Raw genomic sequence first — 23952 nt, 5'->3', positions numbered from 1 at the left:
CTCCTGAGTAGTCCCCGCCCGGAGATCCGAATGGGGGACTATTTTACCTCCGGAATATTTTACCCAAGAGGACGCCATCATTTATTCATACAGTAGAGCTGCATGCCCTCGTGAAAAATTACGGTCGTAGTTTCCCCTTGCTTTCAGCCACTCACAGTACCAGCACAGCAAGGCCGTTTTGGTTAGGCCAGATCAGTCAATCATCCAGACTGTTGCTCCTGCAACTACTGAAAAGGCTGCTGGCCCTCTTCAGGAACCATATGTTTGTCTGGCCTCTTAACAGATACCCCTCCGTTGTGGTTGCACCTACGGTACGGCTATCTGTATCGCTGAGGCACGTAAGCCTCCCCACCAACAGCAAGGTCTGTGGTTCACGGGGGGAGGGTGGGGTGGGGGGGGGGGGGGGGAGGGAGGGGAGGTCTGCTTATGAAAACAATATTTCGCACTGCTGATGAGGAAGTCATCCAAAGGGTGAACGATACTGTGGAAGAGGTTAAGCAGTGGGCAAAAGGAAACAAAGTCATGAGTGACTGGCACACTATGCAGATTGCAAGTTTTGAGAAAGACATATTCAATATCATATAACTACTATGGCAACTAACTGGAGAAGTAATGCAATATGCCAGAGCAGCAGAAGAGTCAGTTAATCAGAAACCCGGAAACTACATACCAAAGTAGAAATCTTAAGGAAGTAGTAATGACAAAATGGTTGCAATCTGTAGAAGATAGTGTTTGGGAAGCATAAAGGAAAGTAACAGAATTGCAGGAGACTATGCAGCAGGCTGTAAGAGATCAGCTAGGGGTAAACTTGTCACCAGAACGGTATTTGGAGGGTCTAAGGAAAGTACAGAAGGAAGTACTGCCAGAGTTGGGGTTGGTTTTAGAACCTGAGCACAAAAAATCCTTTTATTGCAAGGTAGCCACAGTATCAGTGAGAATTGATGGAGAAGAAATTTACATTTCCTATCAGGTAAACAAGCACATTAAGAATTCTATATCGTTCACGCATATCCTGTCAAGTGGGGGGTACTGAAGAAATTTGTAAGAGTAAAAATGCAGCAACTGCTATTAACTGCAAAAGACAAAGGAAGATATGTAGGAATAGAGGAAGCAAAGTTACAAAAATGCTAGCGAGGGGAAAATCAAAGACTGTCCGAATATAGTAACAAGAGGGGCATAATTCGTGGAGAGCGAAATTGCTAATGGGACAAAAGGAGGTAAGATAATGCAATAAAGAAGTCATCACGCCAGAATTAATGCAGTCTATAAACACACTTCTGGACCAGCAGAAGGGACAAGTCTCCCCACAAGCCTTATTGCAGCATGTAAATCCATATCAGGAAAGTCAGTACCAGAAAGAGACTACTTTGACTATTGTTAATACCAACCTCCGCAGCAACACTTGTTCTGCTGAGCGTAGTTCCTTTTTTTTTGTACATAGAAGACTAATTACAAGACTGAGCTAGGATCCAGCCATAATTCATATTCCAGTGGACTGGAAGGAGGCTGAACGCATAAGGGGGTTGTATTAAGAATAGTTAGTTCATTTTAGTTTGTAAGTCGGGAATAGAGAGTTAGAAGTTATTGTGAAAGAAGCCTAGTAATGAAATTAGTTTTATGGTATTTGAGTTAAAGAGCACAGGAAGCGGGCCTGTGGAAATGTGAAAGATTGAGTAGCAGGGCTAAGGTTGGTTGGTTGGTTGGTTGATTGGTTGGATTTGGTGTTTGATGGGGGCTAAACATCGAGGTCACCAGTCCCCAGTTCCACACACACATACTTGTAAAAGGCCTATACAGTAAAAGCGTAACCTCTGCACCTGGAGAGAACACCAAGGGATACAGAGCTACAATGAACACCGGAGTAACACAAAATAGAGGACACTTAAAAGGAGCAGAGCAAATAGTTGACTAGAGTAAAACAGACTACAATGGTTGATGGATCAGGTAAAAGGTCAACCACTCAACGGTAAACAAAGAACCTCCAGCTGGAAAGCGTTGATAGGGGTACCAACACAACTTGTTACATAAAAGACACTATTTTGATACCCATGTCACAATTAAAAGTCGCTGGAGTGGGTGTAGCCTGAGAAATCATGCGAGAGCGCCCACGCTAGAGTGAGTGATAAAACTCAGCTGCACGGATAAAACGTAAAACTGAGTCAACTATAGAGGCATCGCCACATAGAATTAAAGGAAGTGCAGCTGGTAAATTAAAGGACTGTGACAAGGGGGCTAAAAGGGGGCAGTCCATCAGAAGATGAACCACTGTCAGCCCTGCATCACAGCGACACTTGGGCGGGTTCTCACGGCGAAGGAGATAGCTGTGGGTCAACCGCGTATGTCCAATTTGGAGGCGGCAGAGAACAACCGTGTCACTACGCGTGCTCCTCAAGGATGAGTTCTATACAGCCATGGATGACTTTACCATGCGGAGCTTATTTGGCGTGTTCAAGACAGACCATTCAGAGCTCCAGACATCGCGGACCTTGCGATGTAGCACTGACAGGAGGTCTCTTTCCACGAGACCAAGCTCCAGGGGTGGTGAAGTGGTGGCCGGCTTCGCCAACCGATCGACATGTTCGTTTCCTGGAATGCCGATGTGGCCCGGGGTTCACACAAACGTCACTGAACGACCACACTCGGTGAGAGCAAAAACAGCATATTGAATACCACGCACCAAAGTGTCCCGAGAAAAACACTGGTCAAGTGCTTGCAATCTACTCAGGGAGTCACTGCATATGACAAATGACTCCCCAGGGCAGGAGGAAAGGTGAGCGAGTGCACGATAAAGAGCAACCAGCTCCGCAGTGAATACACTGCTCCCACAAGGCAGGGAATGCTGCTCAATCTAGTCACCATGGATGAAAGCAAACCCAGTGCATCCATCAACCACAGAACCATCAGTGTAGACTACATCTGCATCGTGAAACAAGGCAAGAAGAGCCAGGAATTGTTGACGAAGACGGCGGGTGGAACGGAGGACTTGCAGTCGCAGGACAAATCCAAGCAAAGCCGCAAGCGAGGGAGGGACCAAGGAGGGGTAGAAGAAGAGGGCCAGAAGGATGGAGGAAGGGGAAAGGACTCAAGTGATGAGAGAAGGGAATGAACGCGGACCGCAATCGGGAGACCCGACCTAGGCCGCCGTCGTGGGGAGGGGAGTGCAGAAGATGGAAAAAGGAGCTTGCAGTTTGGGTGGTCGGGCGAGGCATGGACGCGGGTGATGCATGACGCAAGCAACTATTGGCGGTGGAATTGTAGGGGAGGGATTCCAGCTTCTACAAGAAGGCTAGTCGTCGGACTAGTGTGGAAGGCACCTGTCACCAGTCTGACGCCACAATGGAGAATCAGGTCGAGGATCAGCAACGTTGAAGGTGGTGCTGAGTCGTATACCACAATCCCGTAGTCGAGACGGGACTGGACTAAGGCCTTATAGAGCTGTAAGAGGGTGGTTCGCGCAGCCCCCCAACCGGTGTGGCTGAGGCAGCGAAGGATGTTGAGGTGCTGCCAGCACCATTGTTTAAGCTCGCGAAAATGAGGTGTCCAAGTGAGCTGAGCATCAAACAGCATGCCAAGGAAGCGATGTGTCTCCTCAATACGAAGGAGTTCATTGGCAAGGTAGAGCTCTGGATGGAGGTGGACCGTTTGACGACAACAGAAATGCATCACTCAGGTCTTAGAGGCTGAGAACTGAAAACTATGGTTGGATGCCCAAAAACGTGCCTTACGGATAGCTCCCTGCAGCTGCCATTCAGCGACACTGATGTTTGGGGAACTGTAATAAAGACAAAAGTCATCGGCATATAGAGAGGAACAGACCAATGAGCCCACCGCAGCCGCAAGACCATTAATCGCTATCAAAAAGAGGGGAACACTGAAAACCGAGCCCTGCGGAACACCGTTCTCCTGAATATGAGCAGAGCTAAAATATGTGCCAACTCTAACCCGAAAGGAGCGATTGGAGAGAAAATTCTGTAGAAAAATCGGAAGTGGACCCTGTAAGCCCCATTCGTGCAGCGTAGCTAGGATATGATGGCGCTAGGTGGTATCGTACGTCTTCCGAAGATCAAAGAAAACAACAACTAGATGTTCTCGCCGAATAAAAGCTGTATGAATAGCTGACTCTGGTGAGACTAAATTGTCGATCGCTGAGCGGCCCTGACGGAAGCCCCCCTGTTGCTGGGCTAGGAGGCCCCGCGCTTCGAGGATCCACATGAGCCAACAACTCACCATCCACTCCAGGAGTTTGCACACAACGTTGGTAATGCTGATAGGGCGATAGCTATCAACCACCAGTGGATCTGCACCAGGTTTCAGCACTGGGATGGTAACGCTATCCTGCCAACGAGTTGGGAAAACGCCCCCCATCCAGATGCGGTTAAACAGGGCGAGTAATTCACCCTGACATTGCGCCAAGAGATGGCGAAGAAACTGGTTGTGGATTCGGCCTGGACCTGGAAAGGTATCAGGGCAAGCTGTAAGGGCACTTTGGAACTCCCATTCACTAAACGGGGTGTTGTATCGTTCCCAACAGTGCGTGCGAAATGACAACTGCGTATGCTCAGCCTGCACTTTAATGGCGCGGAATTCTGCGCTGTAGCCTGGTGTCGCGGAAATATGAGCGAAGTACTCTGCCAGATGGTCGGCGATGGCGATTGGGTCAGTACAAAGTGTACCCCGAAGAGAAAGGCAGGGACAGACGCATGAGGGCAAGAGCTAAAAATGCGCCGAACCCGCGACCACACCTGAGATGGGGAGGTGCGAGAACCTATGGTGGCAACATATCGTTCCCAGCAGTCCTGTTTGCTCCGCCGGATTAACCGCTGAGCCTGGGCCCGCAGCCGTTTAAAGGCAACCAGAGTCTCTAGGGAAGGATGACGCCGGTGTCGTTGCAGGGCTCGCCGGCAGTCCTGGATAGCTTCTGCAATCTCTGGTGTCCACCAAGGGACTGACTTACGCCTTAGGGTACTTGAAGAGCAGGGGTCAGTTGCCTCGGCAGCAGAAACAATGGCCATAGTGACCTCGTCCACTGCCAAATCAATGTCACCAGGAATCGGAGCAATGGCCATAGTAGCTGAGGTGTAGGCTGCCCAATCAACTCCATGAAGAGACCATCGTGGCAGCTGGTCAGGGGGTTGGCACTGAAGAAGAGAAACCAGGATAGGAAAGTGGTCGCTACCACAGAGGTCGTCGTGGACCCTCCAACTGAGGTATGGAAGAAGACCTGGGCTACCAAGAGAGAGGTCAATGGCTGAGTATGTGCCATGAGTCAAGCTAAAACATGTGGGAGCACCAGTGTTAAGGAGGCAAATGTCTTGCTGTGCCAAGAGAGCCTCAACGTTTCTACCCTGGCCCGAATCTGCGCCCCACCCCATAAAGGGTGGTGGGCATTAAAATCCCACAAAAGGAGGAATGGCGGGGGGAGCTGGGCGAACAAGGCAGCTAGGTTGGCAAGAGGGACAACCTCATCCGGTGGAAGGTAGAGGTAACAGAGGGTAAACTCCATTCCTGCCCGAGAGCAGTGTGAAGCAGTGTGAAGTGGCACTGGGTCACTAGGAACAAAGGCAAGAACATAAACACAGACACCGCCAGACACCCTGTCGTATTCTACACAGTTCTTATAGTAACCCCGGTAGCCACAGAGGGAGGGGGTCTGCCGAACAGGAAACCAGGTTTCCTGTAGAGCCAGACAAGTGTCAGGGAAGTGGCACAAAAGCTGTTTCAACTCAGCAAGGTGGTGGAAAAAACCACGGCAATTCATTTGAAGGATAATGGTATCCGACTGTGATGACATGAGAGAACCTGGGGGATGGGGGGGGGGGGGGGGGTGGATGTTACGCCTTAGAAGCACTAGCCGCCACCAATTGCGAAGTAGCCTGATCAACTTTCATAGGAGCTGCAGGTCGATCAACATCTAACTCCTGAGGGGACACTAGATGCTCCACATCATCTTCAGGTGCAGTGGTGAACTCCTTTTCTGTCTATGTCCTTCTCCTTTTGCTTTTTCTTCTTTTTGGTAGGGTCCCGTTTGTCCCTCAGTTTATCAGGCTGGGTGGGCTTTTCTGACCCAGGCTCATGGACCGAGGAAGATCTGGAAGCCCTACAGCTCTCAGGTGGTGGCTTTTTTTATCTGGAGGGATAGTAACCGTGGAAGGGAGGGCACTAAGCGATCCATTCTGCGCTAAGGGAGCGAGGAGGCAGGCACTTCTCCAGCTCAAAGGTGGGGACTGAAGTCCCCAAAGAAGGAGGGGTTGTTACTCCCGATGTCGATAACAGGGGAGCAACGGAAGAGGGTGTTCCCCCAACTACCTGGGGGGCAGGAATAGACGCCTGGGCTGGAGGGCCCACAAAAAGCGGCTGAGCTTGGGGGCTCATCGCCAGGGATGGCGACATCGAAGCTGCTGCAGCAAACATCGATGAAATGCGCACAGGGTGAGGTTCGTCGTACTTGCGTTTAGCATCTGTGTAAGTGAGCCTGTCCAAGGTCTTATACTCCATAATCTTCCATTCTTTTTGATAAACCGCACAGTCTGACGAGCAAGGTGAATGTTTCTGTCCGCAGTTGACACAAACAGGGAGTGGCGAACACAGGATGTTAGGGTGGGAGGCACGTCCACAATCCCGACAGGTAGGGTCGGCAACACATCTCGATGACATATGCCCAAACCTCCAGCACTTAAAGCACCACATGGCAGGAGGGACGTAAGGCTTAACATCCATCAATATATCATCACCTTGACCTTCTCAGGCAGGGTGTCTCCCTCAAAAGCTAAGATGAAGGCGCCAGTGGCGACCCTACTATCTTTAGGTCCCCTGAAGACATGCCATACAAAGTGGACACCGCGGCATTCCAGATTTGCACAGAGTTCACCGTCAGACTGCAACAACAGGTCACGATGAAAAATAAGTCCCTGAACATATTGAGGCTCTTATGAGGCGTAATGGAGACTGCAACATCACCGAGCTTGTCACAAGCAAGCAATGCCCATGACTGTGCAGGGGATCCTGTCTGTATGAGGACTGCTCCAGACCTAATTTTCGACAGGCCCTCAACTTCTCCAAACTTGTCCTCTAAATTTTCCACAAAAAACTGAGGCTTTGTGGTCAGAAATGAGTCCCCATCTGTTCGGCTGCAAACCAGAAATCGAGGAGGATACGTCGCACCAGGTAATTTAGACTGCCGTTCCTCCCCTGGTGCGGACATGGAAGGGAACAATTGGGGGTCATACTGTAAAGTATTGAACTTTCCTTTCTTAGAGACTCGTGCTTGCACACTATTTGTATTTCGTTTCATGGTGGTCCCACGAGCAGCTAGGGGAAGGAATGTCCACCCAGACAGGGCCCCACTTGCCTGGGTAAGCCTAATACAACCGGGGATGGCTGGTTCCCCAGAGGTCACCCGGTAGCAACTGTTCTACCTCAACAGCCATGCGTCTCCACCTTGAGATTGAGGGTTTTTTTTATAGAGGTTTATACCATCCTCGTGATCCAGGCAGTTAAGCCAAGATCCCCGGACTCTGTACCGTTCAACATTCCACCGTCGCGCCTTACGGTGGTCGTTGAAGCACACTCAGAGCTTACGGTGGTGGTGGTGGTGGTGGTGGTGGTGGTGGTGTGTTGGGGCTTATGGGTGCTCAACATCGAGGTCATCAGCGCCCTGACACACATTAAAAGGAACGAATGTGGACAGACCTAAGAAAACTAAAGCACACACTCAAAAGAAAGCAGGAAAAGAAGGAAAATGCTACATAAGAAAGTAAAACCTAAGGAAAGGGGAAACATAGCAACAAGAATGTCACAGGAAATTGTTATTGGCTGGCCACTTACATAAAATATGGGCGAGCTTGTCACACAGTGAGCAAATTAAAATCCTCTCCCTAAAATCTTTGTAAAAACATTTAACAGGGCACAGAACTTTAAAACTTTAACCACATTCGTCCGAGTGTTGCCTAAAAGAGACAGCAGGTCCGCTGGCAAGTCAGCCGCGACCCGCTGGTCAGAAAATAAAATGCAATCCAATAAAACGTGACACACAGTGACCTGGACGCCGCAAGCACCACACACTAGTGGGTCCTCTCGCCGGAGCAGGAAGCCATGTGTCATAGGGCTGTGGCCTATTCGAAGCCGAGTGAGGAGAATCTCGTCCTGTCGAAGGGGCTGAAAGGAAGTACACCACACACGCGTTGTGGGCTTGACTATACAGAGCTTATTGTCAGTCACTTCCAGCCACTCATCCTCGACGCATGACCCGTGAGCTCAACAGCGAGGTGAGTGCGTGCAAGGGGATAGCACACTGAGATATTTGTGGATCGAGACACGCCTCCTTGGCTGCGAGATCTGCCCTTTCATTCCCAGCAATGCCAACATGCCCCAGAACCCAGCAGAAAGCTACAACCTTCCCCAGTCGCTGTAGTCGGAGGAGGGCATCCTGGATGGTCTGGACAATTTTGTCTGCCGGATACAAACGTTGCAATGAGTGAAGGGCACTGAGTGAATCGGAACAGACAAGAAATTTAGGAGAGGAAGAATGTCTCATGTGCTCCAGTGCCCGCAAGATCGCAAACAATTCTGCATCAAAGACAGTAAAAGCCTGAGGCAGTCGGACCTTGAGGACACGATATTGAAAAACAACTGAGCAACCAACAGAATCCCCTTGTTTCGACCCATCTGTAAAAACAGCTACATAGTCGTGGTGCTCAGGTAAAATGGCAGAAAACGCTGCATTAAAAACGGTGGCAGGAGTGCAATCTCTCTTGTACTGCAATAAATCTAAAATCGCTCCGGGCCTCTTCAGTAACCAGGGTGGCAGGCGGTTAAAACCTTGGATTTGGGGTTGTACAGACTCCACACCGAGAGACTCTAGTACACGTTGCACATGGATCCCAAACGGCAACGTAGCCCGTGGACGGCTGGAAAAAAGGCGGTCCAGAGGTGAATAGGCAACAAGATGGTGAGCACGCAATCTGGGAGCTGCAAGAAACTTACAAGCCTGGCGCACCAGCAGGAGCTGCCGCCGGATGGTAAGTGGCGGTTCGCCAGACTCAGCACAGAGGCTGGGTACGGGACTGGTCCGATAAGCACCCGTGGCCAGTCGGATCCCAGCATGGTGAACAGCGTCAAAGATCCGCAAATAAGATGGCCTCGCTGACCCATATACTGTACACCCATAGTCCAGCCGCGAACGCACAGAAGCTCCATAAAACTGTAGGAGACGCGCCCTGTCCGCGCCCCAAGACCTGTGGCTAAGGCACTTGAGGATGTTCAGTGCCTTCAGCGTTCTGGCTTTCAAGTCACGTAGGTGTGGCAGCCATGACAACCTGAAGTCAAAAATTAGGCCCAGAAACCGCACTGTGTCTCTAAAATGTAGGACAGTATCCCCCATATGCAAGGCAGGAAAAGTAAAAAAATGACGAGAATGATTAAAATGAACACAAACACACTTATCGGCAGAAAAACGAAAACCCGTCTTTGCAGCCCACTCCTCTAACTGCCGCACTGTTAGCTGCAACTGACAGCTCACGGTTGCAACACTGGAGGAGGAACAGAAAACAGCAAAGTCGTCCACAAATAAGGAGCACTGTACTGGACTCCTCACTGTAGACGTTATACTGTTGATGGCTATGGCAAAGAGGGTAACGCTTAAAACACTGCCCTGGGGGACACTGTTCTCTTGCTCAAAGCGATCAGACAGTGTGTTACCAACGCGGGTCCGAAAAAAACGCTGAGACAGGAAAGACCGAATGGAAATCGAGAGGCGGCCACGAAAGCCCCATTGATGCATTTGTGCAAGAATACAGTGTCTCCAAGTAGTATCATATGCCTTACTGATATCAAAGAAGATACCGATACAGTGATGCTGATGGAGAAAAGCCTGCTGAATAGCCGCCTCTGGGAGGGTCAGGTTGTCGACCGTGGACCGAAATTTTCGGAATCCACACTGAAAGCGGCTAAGGAGCTGTCTGGTCTCTTAACAGCCAGACCAGACGCCGGTTAACCATCCGTTCCAGGGTCTTTCCGACACAGCTTGTCAAGGCGATACTACGATAACTACCGGGACATGTGCGGTCCTTTCCTGGTTTGAGGAGAGGGATGAGAATTGCCTCCCTCCACGAGGTGGGGAACACTCCTGTCTGCCATATGAGATTAAAACATTCGAGGAGGATTTCCTTTGACGCCGCTGGCAGATGTCGAAGCATGGAGTACCAGATGCGGTCGTAACCTGGTGCAGTGTCAGAAGTCACAGTAAGTGCCGATTCAAGTTCCCACATGGAGAAAGGGGAATTGTAGGCCTCAGAACTGTTCGACCGAAAGTCCAAGGGCGCTCTTTCGACAATCACACGGTAGCGACAAAATGCTGGATCCTGATTTGCAGTGGCAGTACTTTGTGCAAAATGCTCTGCCAGTGTCTGAGCAATGGCTCTGGGTGTCGTTTGGAGGCATCCCTGGTTCAGGACAGCAGCTATTGGTAAACGGCTATGTTTACCGGAAATCCTCCGGATGGCTTCCCATACTCTTGTGGAACAAGTGGAATGGTTGATGGAGTCCAGAAACTCCTGCCATGACCTTTTCTTGCTCTCTTTAATGACACGACGTGCCCTGGCTCTCGTGATGCGAAAGGTGGTAAGATTGACCGTTGTTGGGCGGCATTTAAATCGGCGAAGAGCCGCACACCTGTCCCGGATGGCTGAACAGCACTCTTCTGTCCACCAATGCACAAGGCGCTGCTTAAGAGTGCCAGAAGACTGTGGTATGGACACGTCAGCAGCATGATGGACCACAAGCGTGATGTGATCCACCCATTCCTGTACGTTATTGTGGCGGTCAAAGACAGCCAACCGAGTGAACAGCGGCCAGTTAGCCCTGCCAATCATCCATGACGGTGGCCGCTGCTCCAGCAATACACCATCCAGGAGATGAATGCGGATAGAGAAGTGATCGCTGGAATGAAGGTCCTTTTCGCCTGAGAATAATCTTACTGAGTCAAGTTGAGTGTTTTTGATGCAAAGGCAGCAGGCTGTTAATAGCAATCTGAGCGGTGATGGACCACGATCGCTCCCACCCCAAACTGGGATGTGTCCATGGTAAGGATCAAATTCTTGCTGGATTGAAATGTTGCAATACATGGTGCAGAGCAAAGTCTATCCTTAAACTACACAAAAACACACTCACAGGTTGCAGACAAAAACAAAAGCAGTACTTTTCTGAAGCAACAGATACAAGAAGGTGAGCGATAGTAGCTGCTCTGGGAATAAGCTTGAGATAGTACACCACTTCGCTGAACAATGCCTGAAGTTCTTGTTGATTAGATAGGCAGGGCACAGCCACAATGACAGTGACATGTTGTTCCATGGGGAACAGACCCTGTCGGGAAATTTCATTACCCAAATAAGCAATGGAAGGCTGGAAAAAGTGACTCTTAGTGAGATTATGTTTGAGGCCCACAGCCTTAAAAGAGCAAACAAAGATTGTAGGCTATGTAGGTGATCCTCCAGGGTAGCATCCAACACGACAATATCAACAAGATAGCTTATGCAACGAGAGACAACCATCGTAACCTGTTCTACAAAGCTTTGGAAAATGGCAGATGCTCCAGCAACCACCAACAATTAGCTGTTGATGTTGCTAGAGGCTGAAATGCATATTAACCACAACCAACTGTTTTGATGCCTTGTCAATCAGAATCTGAAGGTAAGCCTTGACCAAGTTGATTTTTGGAAAGAACTGACAACCCCCCCCCCCCCCCCCCCCCCCGGCCAAGTTTGTGAGCAACTCCTCCTGATGAGGCAGAGAGTAAGTGTCTATGACTGTCTGTGCATTAATAGTGACCTTTAAGTTGCCACACAGCCAAAGCTGAACAGACGAGTTCTTTACAGTAACCATTCACTTGAGGAAATCAGTCTGATCACCAAAATGACATTCAGTGACCCAGTGTCATCTTAATGGTCATGCAATGCTAACCGGCACTGGTCGCACCCAAAAAAAGTGAGGGTCAGCAGGGGATTTGGAGGGTGATGTGAGCAGTGAAATTGTTTGTGTAACTTAACACTGAGACAAATAGATCCAAAAACTCAGAAAACAAGGAATCCAATTTGCAGCACTTGGTCTGGCAACAGATGCATTGCTTTTGTAATAGAAACATGAAAACTAGCAAAGACGTTTAACCCTGCTTCATTAACCACCAAACACAACAAAATTGACGACTGACTTGTAAACTGTGTTGGCCTTGAATTGGCCAAGAATAAGAATCTGTTATCTGCTATAGCTTACCAACCAACACTTGACATGCACAAACAGTGGGGAGCCTAGCTGTGAGCTGACTAGGGACACAGTGGCCCTCGTATTGACTTGTAGGATTAAAGGGTTATCCCTCACCTGCACCTCAATGAAAAGCTTGTTCTGGTCTGCAGACAACATCAAACATGATGACAAAACATTAAATCTCTCAATAGCCACTGATTCTTACAATAACTGCTGCGTGGATGGAGACTGAAATCATGCTAGTACATGACTTCCCTCTTTTTTTTTTAAGGCATGAGGCCCACTACTTGCAGCAGGGCATCAGCTCATACTGTACAAAAATAAAGGGGCATGAAGGAAGCAGTGTTCATTGTTCCAGCTGCTGACGATGTGTTCATCTGAATCAGCCCAGTTGGCTTGTTTGTACTGTGGCTACCTCCTCTTTCTCTAGCATGCTATGTTCCATGCTGTCAACAACAGTGACATCACTCTAAGCCTCTAATTGCTGGTCCACAGTGCAGGTGACTTCGAATGATTGTGCAGAATTCAAAACCTCCCCTAACATAAGGTCTTCAAAGGGAAGGGCACATTGATGCACCTCCTTATCTGATGTCCAACAAATGAGTGCACCTCTGACCATTCCTGAGACTAAGCCGTGGCAAACTGACACTTACGAATGTGGCTGTAAAGCTCAGTCGCCCAAGCTCTATATGAGTGCTGTGACTGTTTGTATTATTGGTAGAATTCAACATCTACAGTGACTACATGTGTATGCTTGTGATAGCAGGACAGCAAACTACAAATACTGTCAAAAGAAAGCAGTGCTGGTTCTTGCAGAGGAGCTAACTGGCACAGTAGGCGATACATATGAGGGGCTATCCATGCTAAGAGAAGTCTCTCTCATATCTCCATGTCAACCACCCAGAACACTACGAAACGTTGCGGAAGCCACTTCTCGTATGCATGCCAGTATGGCAGTGCTTAACAACAGGCAGCTGAGCCTGGGTGAAAGAAGCGAACAACCATTCCAACACAGCTGTATGTGCCTGCTTTTGTTACACAAGTGACTGGAGTAAAGACTCCATGGAAGAAGCAAATGACAGAAAAACCTAAGAATCCAAAACACGTCAAAAATTCAACCCTCAATGTTACCACTTGTGTTCTAACTAGGAAAACAAGGAAACACACAACCGTAAAAGAGAGATAATTTACTGGGTCACAGAGTGACATCAACAAGAATGCAATGAAAGTAGTTTACACATCTTGGACACATTTAAGAACTGAGGCCACAGAGGGCCATGCATGCCCCTATGAAGATACCATCGACGTCAGGTGCTGCTAGTGTAGTGCTGCGTACGCATGGCAGACCTGGTGACAGCAGTTGGTGACAAGATTGCCCCTGGCTCCCACCTTCAGTAGTTGCAGGTGAACCGTTTGAGTGTCAGTGTGCACTACGCTTGTTGTAGTGGCGGACTTATATCTGCTGTGGTAACTGGTCGGTTACAACAATAGGAATATTTTAGACTTGATTTAAAAGTCAAAATATTAAGAAACAATGAACAGAGCAGGTTCATGAACTGTAGGTTATCTAAATGACAGAAAATAAAGTGTATTGATCACACATCTGTCACATAAAAAATAAGCACTCAGAATCAGAAATAGTACACCACAAAGTTCTAATTCAGCTCTTCTGTTGTCTCTGATATACATGTATGATCTTCAACTTGCAATTTCACAAGGTGCAAATTTTGTTCTTTCCACAGATGACATAAGTATGGACAGAAAATGTGGACAGTCCTCTTTTAAAAAGGCAACTAACAAAATATCTGAAAGTATCACTAGATGGTTCAAGGCAAAACTATTATCACTGAATTTTGACATTGCTCAGTACAAATGGTTCAATGGTTCCCACTGGTCTCAAAACTATAAAATAGGTTTGTGAAACAATGAAATACAAGAAGCAGAAAGTAAGTTGTTTGGAAATACAGAAAAGTCACAATCTTAACCTGAGAACCCCCTGCCAAGAATTCTTGAAATGACTTGGTTCAGCTACATTGCAGTATGCACGATTACTGACATTGTTTACTTGAAAATGAATGTACTAATATGTTCTGCACATTTCCTTTCACTAATGCCTTATGAAATTTTAGGGAAACTTAATTTACATTGAGAGTATTTTCATAATACAGAAGTTTATTAGAAAAACTTATCTGGTCTTAATCCTGGAACAGCCTGCAGAAACCTCAAAAACTTGGTATTTTGACAAATACTCCACAATGTATACACTGGTGGCCACAAAAATTGCAGCACTATGAAGACAATATGCTAGAAACTTCAAGTTGGCATGGCGTGGACTATATAGATATGCAACTGATCAGCAATTGAGCATGACAGCACAAGGATAAGAACAATGCCATCTACATTCGGTGCAGTCTTGTGTGAAACTCAGCTTACCCTTTCCTCACATGGTATCCTGCAAATCATGGATGAAGGGCAACAGGCAAATTCAATATTCCTAGATCAGAATGTATATGTGGACAAGGAAAAAATATTCCCGGATTTCCCGGTTAAAAATACACTTTCTCCTGGGTGATAGTATATTTTCCCTTATTAATCCTTTGAATGGTTATGGTTTTATACACAGGCATACAATTTCCCGGTACTTTAGAAAACGAAACTCAGGGAAAAAGACACGTTTTGGAAATATCTTTGATGTGCAGCAACATATACACTGCATATTTTCGTATTACGAAAGCATACATTGGAATTCCACCACACACCACATGTTAATTTCCGAATTATTGAAATCGAGATTTCAATGCGCTTTTGTAAGCCGTTCGTAGCTCATGTCACGTGATCTCGCCAGCCGATGACAGCGGATGTTCAGAGCACAGGACACGTGATGTAGTCAGCCAACAGCAACATCACTGTTAAGTAGCACGAACACACAAACAGGGAAAGTTAATAGTTTAAATTAATATACATAGTGTTGTTACAAGAAAAGCAAAGCTTTCACATATAATATTGGTCTCAAGCTGCAAGAGAAGCTAAGCTTTCGCATACACTGTTGATCTTTTTTGCGCGTGTTACACTTTAAGATATATCACACAAATGTGCCAGTAAATTTTTTAATGATGTCATAAATGTCTGATCTTCAGGGTTCGAAATCCTCCTAAATGGCTTGTCATCAAAGAGTTGATTTTTAAATGAGAGTCAAACACTGTGATTTAATAAATTCATGGTACTTTCTTGCACATAGCTCTACTTACATAAAAGGATATTTACTTTGAAAGTAATGCTTTTCAAACCACCATTCGCAATATTTTCCCACAACCTGTTAGAAATATGTTTGTTTCAGCAGTTGCCAGAGAGCGCAGATAACAGGCGACACCGCGCTTGGTTCTTAACGTAGGAAGCCCGTATGTACGTACGTGTAAAACATTGATAGATCAAATTATGTCATAAAAGAAAAAAAAAAAGACATCAGAGGATACTGCAAGAGCGTCGAAATTTTGTGAACCATATTAAAATGTGCACATTTAAAGTGCATACTTAAAGAGCACATTCTATGTCCAGATTCTCAATGAAGTAGACCTCGACCTGATATTAAGCTTTTCAGTGTGGTTTTCTGGATGTAAATTTTCTTGGAGCACCAGTACTTTATTATATCACGTTTGGTTCTTTATTATGGCATAATGCCATACGTGCTAGAAAATGAAAACGTGCACTTGAAAAGAAGCGAACAGTTGAAACTAGCCAGTACTGTAGAATTAAACATTTCGTTTCAAATACATTGACTGCCACTGCGGAAAAGGTTAACAAAAGTCAAATTTCTTTAGCAGACAAAAATAACTTCATTGTTCTGCAAGGCAATTAATGCTTGATTGTCAGAAAGGTGGAAATAAAATAAAATCTGAAACTAACGACTTATTTCAGCCTTCGGTAATTACTTGATTTGCTTTAATTCACCTGATAGCTCCTGGCCACAGATATCAGTTTTGTTTTCATTTGACGTGAGAGTTAACGAAGGGGAAACAACAAAATCACTAATTGTAAATACGGGTCATTTGGAGACTACCCACTATAACTCAGACTGCTCTGCGCATCAGTCCCGAATATACAATGTTTGCGAACTGGGTCAATACTAAAAAAAAAAATCGAATTTTCAAAATATGTTCATCTTGTAGCGCACATGATTCTGAAAAGACTGAAACATAAAACATATGTATTCAAGGAAATGTAAGACACATTATTTGGTCTTAAGTATGCCAAAGTGCAGTGCCATCTTAAGTATGCCAAAGTGCAGTGCCACGCCTCTTCATAAGTGAGAGAACAAGAACTCTTCAGAAAATCTGAACTCTTTATTGCCTATTAGTTAATAACTTGCTGTTTTGTGTGACATAAAATTAAATATAGGATACATAAAGCCAATACTGACAAGAGATAAGCAAGAAATTACACATTTCTTCAAACGTTAGCTCCTAGCATTTTTTTCCTTTCTAATCTTGCTACAGCTTTACATGGTGTTCTTTCCTTTCTACGAAAGAATCTATTACCTCATCAAAGTTCGTCAAACGTTTTGCTACATGAAAAATCGAAATGTCGTTATCTAATACTGAAAAAGCTGTTAATACAAATAATACCCAAGACTGGTGTGGTTTCTCGATCTGATTACGTCTATTTTGTCACTGTCTGTTAGTTTTAACAAAATAGGCCATTCTAATAAGGCAGCAATTTTGTAACACACCAAATAAACGAGACTGTTTTGGCACAAATGGCCATTTTTATAACACAACAGAATATAATCCAATAAGTACCAATATCAAATGCCTATTAGGCCTACTGCAAGCAAAAGGCTTTATGTTAGGAAATAGTTTCACATTTCATTCATACGCGCCATCTTCTCTAGCATGAGATCGAAAAGTAGTATTATGAAATTTTTATATAAATTTGGGATCGTCTTATTCTTCCATAATTTGTGTGATGTCCCCGTTTCTTCTTCTTCTTCTTCCTCGTTCTAACAAACAATCTTGTCATCACCAATTCTGTAGCTACTGCTGCCACTGTCAAAATTAGTTCGCTGATTAACTTCACTAAGCCTGCCAGAATCACAGGTTTATTTGTCCCGCGATTATTTTCCGGTTAGGCGTTATTACGTGTTCGAACAACACGTTTTCCGCGTTACTTCCAGAATAGAACTTACGGGGCTGCTAGCCAGGGACTGTACTACTGGTCCTTACTAGTGTAGCGATCTGGCCAAACATTTTCGGTCAAATTTCGTTTTCTTGGATACACCGAGAAGATAATATGTAATCTTTCTCACCTGTTATTTCTGTCACTTGTTTATTTCCACTCTGGTGGTCTGAAGCTATGGATTTCGCTAGTAATTATAACAATGCTGATCATTCGCAAACCCAATCAACCACATAATCAGGCAGCAATTGGCATTCATCCGTTCGGCTTTACTCCCTAAGCTCGTATAGCCCCATCCCCTTTTGTCTGCGGAAAGTTTATTTCTAAATGCAACAAGGATTCTCCTGATAGATACATCATGTACACTATGCATGCATTCAAAAGTCAACTCATGATTCATTCAGAAATCAACTTAAAATGTGTTCAAAAATGTTCAAAAACCAACAGGGAACCATTTCAAAATCATATGAATAATCGATAGGCAAACGTGCGGTGGATGCTAGGTGCTTTGTGAAACAAGTTTTTTTTCCCTCAAGAATATGAATTTGGCGCCCCCTTTTCCCGCTAGCATCTAGCTGCTTGCTGCGACTGCTTGCACAGCCAACAGCCACATTCCTGTTGCCAGAAGTGGGAGAATCTACTACTCAAACGTGACTCAACTGCGCATGGGCATAAGCCCGCGCATAACTGCTAAAACAAATCAACTGTAAACAGTGGCGACGTCTCGCTCAATGGAGGCAATTTGTTGTTATGAAGCACTGCATAGTCTTCCTAAAGCCTTTGACACATTTTCAATTGGCAGACACTTGCACGAGCAGTGTGTGTCGTTGTTGTATATGGCGCATTTTCTTTGCAATTTAAGTTATTTTCGTTTTTTTCTCTTGTTTATGTTTTATTGTTGAAGTATTATTCTGCAGTAGCGGGATACAGTAATATCCTTTGTTAGAGTATCGGTTCTTACCAGTCAAAATTACAAAAATTTAACTGAAAAATTAAACAATGAAAAATTCCTGGAATTCTAAAAATATCCCAGGTTTTTCCCGTTTTTCTCCCGGATGAAAAATTCCCAGATTTTTCCCGGTTGTCCCGGGTCATATACACCTTGTAGATTTCTGTAAGCCCCACTGCATACTTAAACAAATGCTCAAGCATACAAAAACAGGTTCCCAGATATGCAAGTGGCTCGCAGACTTCTTAAGTATTAGGACCTAGCATGCTGTCCCTGACAGCAAATATTCATCTGAGACAAGGGTATCATCAGGAGTCTCCCTGGGAAGTGTGATAGGACTGCTCTTATTCTCTATGTAAATACATGATCTGCTAGATACAGTGAGCAACAACCTGCAACTGTTTGCTGATGATGCTGTAGTATAGTATAGTATTATTGTTGAGTGAGTGTAAAATGACACAGGACGACTTAGAAAGTCTATTGGTGAATGGCAGCTTGTCTATATGTAGAAAAGCATTAGTTAATACAGATGAGTAGGAAAACAAATTCTGACGTTCTAATACGGTATTAGTGACATGCCACTTAATGTAATGACATGAATTAAATATCTCAACGTAACATTGCAAATAAATATAAAATGGAACAAGCACATAAGGACAATAGTAGGGAAAGCATATATTTGACTTTGGTTTATTGGGAGAGTTATAGTGAACTGTAGCTCATCCGCAAGGAGACCATGTATAGAACAATTGTGTGACCGCATTCCTGAGTACTGCTTGAGTGTTTGAGATCACTAATGCTCAAGTGTTTGGGATCAATACTGCTCAAGTGTTTGGGATCACGACCTGCTCAGAATGAAGGAAGACACTGACACATAATTCAGGGACATGTTGCTAGACTTGTTACCAGTAGGTTAATCAACAACTGAAAGTTAAGAACATGCTACATGAACTCAGATGAGATTCCCCAAAGGGAAAATGACATTCTTTGCATGAAACACTATTGAGAAAATTCAGGGTATAGGCATTTGAAGCTGACTGCAGAATGATTTTATTACTGCCAAAACACGTTTCATGGAGGACCATGAAGATGGGGTAAGGGAAATTAGGGTCTGTACAGACTGAAGAAACTGCAAAAAGATGGGAATTTAAGGAGATGGGACCTGGATAAACTGACTAAACCAGAGGTTGCACAGAGTTTCAGCGAGAGCATAAAGGAACAATTGACAGGAATGGGGGAAAGAAATACAGTAGAAGAAGAATGGGTAGCTATGAGGGATGAAATAGTGAAGGCAGCAGACAATCAAGTAGGTAAAAAGACAAGGACTGGTAGAAACCCTTGGGTAACAGAAGATATAGTGAATTTAACTGATGAAAAGAGAAAATATAAAAATGTAGTAAATGAAGCAGGCAAAAAGGAACACAAACGTCTCAAAAATGAGATTGACAGGAAGTGCAAAATGGCTAAGCAGGGATGGCTAGAGGACAAACGTAAGGATATAGAGGCTTAGCTCACTAGAGGTAAGATAGATACTGCCTACAGGAAAATTAAAGAGACCTTTGGAGAAAAGAGAAGCACTTTTATGAATATCAAGAGCTCAGACGGAAACCCAGTTCTAAGCAAAGAAGGGAAAGCAGAAAGGTGGAAGGAGTATATAGAGGGTCTATAAAAGGGCGAAGTACTTGAGGACAATATTATGGAAATGGAAGAGGATGTAGATGAAGATGAAATGGGAGATATGATACTGCGTGAAGAGTTTGAAGAGCACTGAAAAACCTAAGTCGAAACAAGGCCCCAGGAGTAGACAACATTCCATTAGAACTACTGACGGCCTTGGGAGAGCCAGTCCTGACAAAACTCTACCATCTGGTGAGCAAGATGTATGAGACAGGCGAAATACCCTCAGACTTCAAGAAGAATATAATAATTCCAAGCCCAAAGAAAGCAGGTGCTGACAGATGTGAAAATTACCGAACTATCAGTTTAATAAGTCACAGCTGCAAAATACTAACGTGAATTCCTTACAGACGAATGGAGAAACGGGTAAAGCCGACCTCGGGGAAGATCAGTTTGGATTCCGTAGAAATGTTGGAGCACGTGAGGCAATACTGACCTTACGACTTATCTTAAAAGAAAGATTAAGGAACGGCAAACTTGCATTTCTAGCATTTGTAAACTTAGAGAAAGCTTTTGACAATGTTGACTGGAATACTCTCTTTCAAATTCTGAAGGTGGCGGGGTAAAATACAGGGAGCGAAAGGCTATTTACAAATTGTACAGAAACCAGATGGCAGTTATAAGAGTCAAGGGACATGAAAGGGAAGCAGTGGTTGGGAAGGGAGAGACACAGGGTTGTACACTCTCCCCCGATGTTATTCAATCTGTATATTGAGCAAGCAGTAAATGACATTCTAATTCTGTCAGAGACAGCAAAGGACTTGGAAGAGCTGTTGAACGGAATGGACAGTGTCTTGAAAGGAGGATATAAGATGAACATCAACAAAAGGAAAACAACGATAATGGAATGTAGTCGAATTAAGTTGGGTGATGCTGAGGGAATTAGATTAGGAAAAGAGACACTTAAAGTAGTAAAGGAGTTTTGCTATTTGGGGAGCAAAATAGCTGATGATGATCAAAGTAGAAAGGATACAAAATGTAGACTGGCGATGGTAAGGAAAGCGTTTCTGAAGAAGAGAAATTTGTTAACATCGAGTATAGATTTAAGTGTCAGGAAGTCATTTCTGAAAGTATTTGTATGGCGTGTAGCCATGTATGGAAGTGAAACATAGACGATAAATAGTTTGGACAAGAAGAGAATAGAAGCTTTCAAAATGTGGTGCTACAGAAGAATGCAGAAGATTAGTTGGGTAGGTCACATAACTAATGAAGAGGTATTGAATACAATTGGGGAGAAGAGAAGTTTGTGGCACAACTTGACAAGAAGAAGGGACCGGTTGGTAGTATATGTTCTGAGGCATCAAGGGATCACAAATTTAGCATTGGAGGGCAGCTTGGAGGGTAAAAGTTGTAGAGGGAGACCAAGAGATGAATACACTAAGCAGATTCAGAAGGATGTCGGTTGCAGTAAGTACTGGGAGATGAAGAAGCTTGCACAGGATAGAGTAGCATGGAGACCTGCATCAAACCAGTCTCGGGACTGAAGACCACCACTACAACAACAACAACAACAACAACAGAGGCATACAGACATTCGTTTTTTCCCTCACTCCATTTGAGAGTGGAACTGGTAAGGAAATGATTAGTAATGATACAAGGTACTGTCCACTACATGCGGTATAGTGGTTTGTGGCATATGTATGTAGATGTAGATGAAAGATTCTCACTCAGAAATTGAACTGAATGTCAGTTGCTTGTGAAAAGAGCAATTTGTACCTCATACAAGAAGGAACAATGTTCATCAGCACATGCCAACTATGACTACAGCACGATTGTGGCCTACTTAGGCTGCTGTTTATTGTTCTGGGGTACTGCTCCTCCACTACCAACATGCTAATATGTACAAGACCACATGTTACCTGTACTGTCCCAATCTAACTTGATACAGAGCGAGTTTGACTATTGTCCTGGCCAGCATATTCTCCATATCTCTCACCCACTGAAAACATCTCAGTCATGGGTTGCCAAGACACTGCCATGCCTCAGTTGCTAGCGACTAAGACGGCAGTTAAAGCACCATAAAAGATGCACCCATATCTGTCAAGCAAACTCAGGTGACTATGGCAAGCTGTGACAGAGACAGTATTGCTGTCAGAGGTGACAGCTATCTCTACTAAATTTCATATCCTGTATCGTAACAAGTCACCTACACATTTAAACATTATTGTTCCTACTATACTCTTTATGGTCAACACATAAAATTTTGTTATCCTTTCTGATGTTGCTACACACATACACAAATACCACCAGGAAGGATATATATCTTTTATCATTCCCAAATTAGAATTCTAGAACATACTAGAGATATAAATATAATACACATAGGTACTCATCTATTAAACACACTGTCAGAGCACATTAAATGTCAGGTAAATAATGTGATGATGTTTTAAGACAAGATTAAAGAATGTGCTGTTCAGCAACTTCTGCTACTCCACTGAAGTGTACATTGACAATAACTTAAGTTCAACATTTTAGGTTATTTTATAACTACAATAACAATTGTAATACTACCGTGTTTTGTCATGTCAAGTCATTTCATTTCACTGTACTGCACTTAAATTAAATTTACATCACTGGCTTCTTTCCACATCTTAGAGACCACTCTTCATGGGATCTGTTGCAGAAGACTAACATATTGTAAGACTACAGGTTCTTTGGCCAATGTTTGTTTGATGATTTTTCTGATGTTTCGCCAGCACAAATGGCTTGCATTGTCAAATGGAGCGTGAAACTTTGACAATGCCAGCCACTCATGTTGGCAAAATGTCAGAAAAATCATCGAACAAATGTCGGCTGAACGTAAGACAAAACAAAGTGCAAAAATGTTGTGGAAACACACATTCCACACACATTTCCTGTGCATCACACATGCAGCTTAATAAGAAAAGAGACAATGACAAGTAAATGGTTAAGTAAGAAATATCACAGAAACAGTGAAAACTGAAATGCAGATGGTTACAGCATATAGGCAGATGAACAAATGAAGATTAAAAGTTGATATAATGTGTAACAACAATAAGTCAATGATGTATTTGCTCAGCTTGTGTCTGAAACACTTTAATATATGGTATAACCACTTCTACTGCCCCTCTATCCTTCCACTGTTAAAAGCAGTTTAATATCTAGCAGACACACTAACAAACACCTATCTCCATTGCCAAAGTTTCTAAATTATAATAACTTTAGCCTAATGACAGCAAAGAACATTGTCAGGACTGTGAATGTGAAGTTATATCAAGAAACCTGTTTTGAAATCATTCACTGTTATAAAATAAACTCATCTTACCACTACTAGAAGTGACGCTTCATTTCTTTCAACATCTGTGTGTACTCCAACAATACACTTTGCGGAGCAATCTTTGTCACCACCCATCATCACTGGTGACCCTAGTTGAGAGAAGTGTTCCACTAGCTCAGGAATATGCTTGCACAGTTGTTGACCACTTGGGATGTGCATCACTTTGCAGGATACACTGTAGAGTACATCTAGGACAAGGCAGGCCTGTATGAATATCATTCAAAATCCTTAACAATCACATGAAATTATAAACAGATTCGCATACATAGCAAACATGTAAAAATAGAGATCTTAACCACTGGTACAATGTAATATAATCACAATTTTATTAAAGTAATGGAAAATCCAGAACGTCAGGGCACAGAAGTTCTATTTGTAGGGTTTCACACTTCCGCTGACATACACTGGTTTGCACTTTGTTAAATTACACTTATTAATTTTCGTCCTTAATGGGGAGGAAGTAAGAATACAATTCCATCAAAAACGAGGTTATAGATGGAATACAAGCTTGGATTATACAAGGATGGGGTAGGAAATTAGCCATTTAGGGAGACCACAGGACCTAACTCTGAATGGCCAGATAGGGATTTCAGTCCCA

General features: G+C 44.3%; 1 protein-coding gene across 1 annotated transcript in view; it reads right to left on the bottom strand.

Moving 5' to 3' along the window:
• LOC124615820 (ufm1-specific protease 1) overlaps positions 1–23952 on the bottom strand; it is a 54134-nt gene that overhangs the window by 10839 nt on the left and 19343 nt on the right. The window contains exon 3 of the mRNA XM_047143960.1: positions 23343–23558. Within this exon, the coding sequence (XP_046999916.1) occupies positions 23343–23558 (216 nt within the window). The remainder of the gene's footprint in view (positions 1–23342; positions 23559–23952) is intronic.

Source organism: Schistocerca americana, chromosome 5 (assembly GCF_021461395.2).
Source record: "Schistocerca americana isolate TAMUIC-IGC-003095 chromosome 5, iqSchAmer2.1, whole genome shotgun sequence".
NCBI lineage: Eukaryota > Metazoa > Arthropoda > Insecta > Orthoptera > Acrididae > Schistocerca > Schistocerca americana.
Note: the sequence above shows the minus strand (reverse complement) of the source record. Positions and strands in the feature narration are given on the sequence as shown.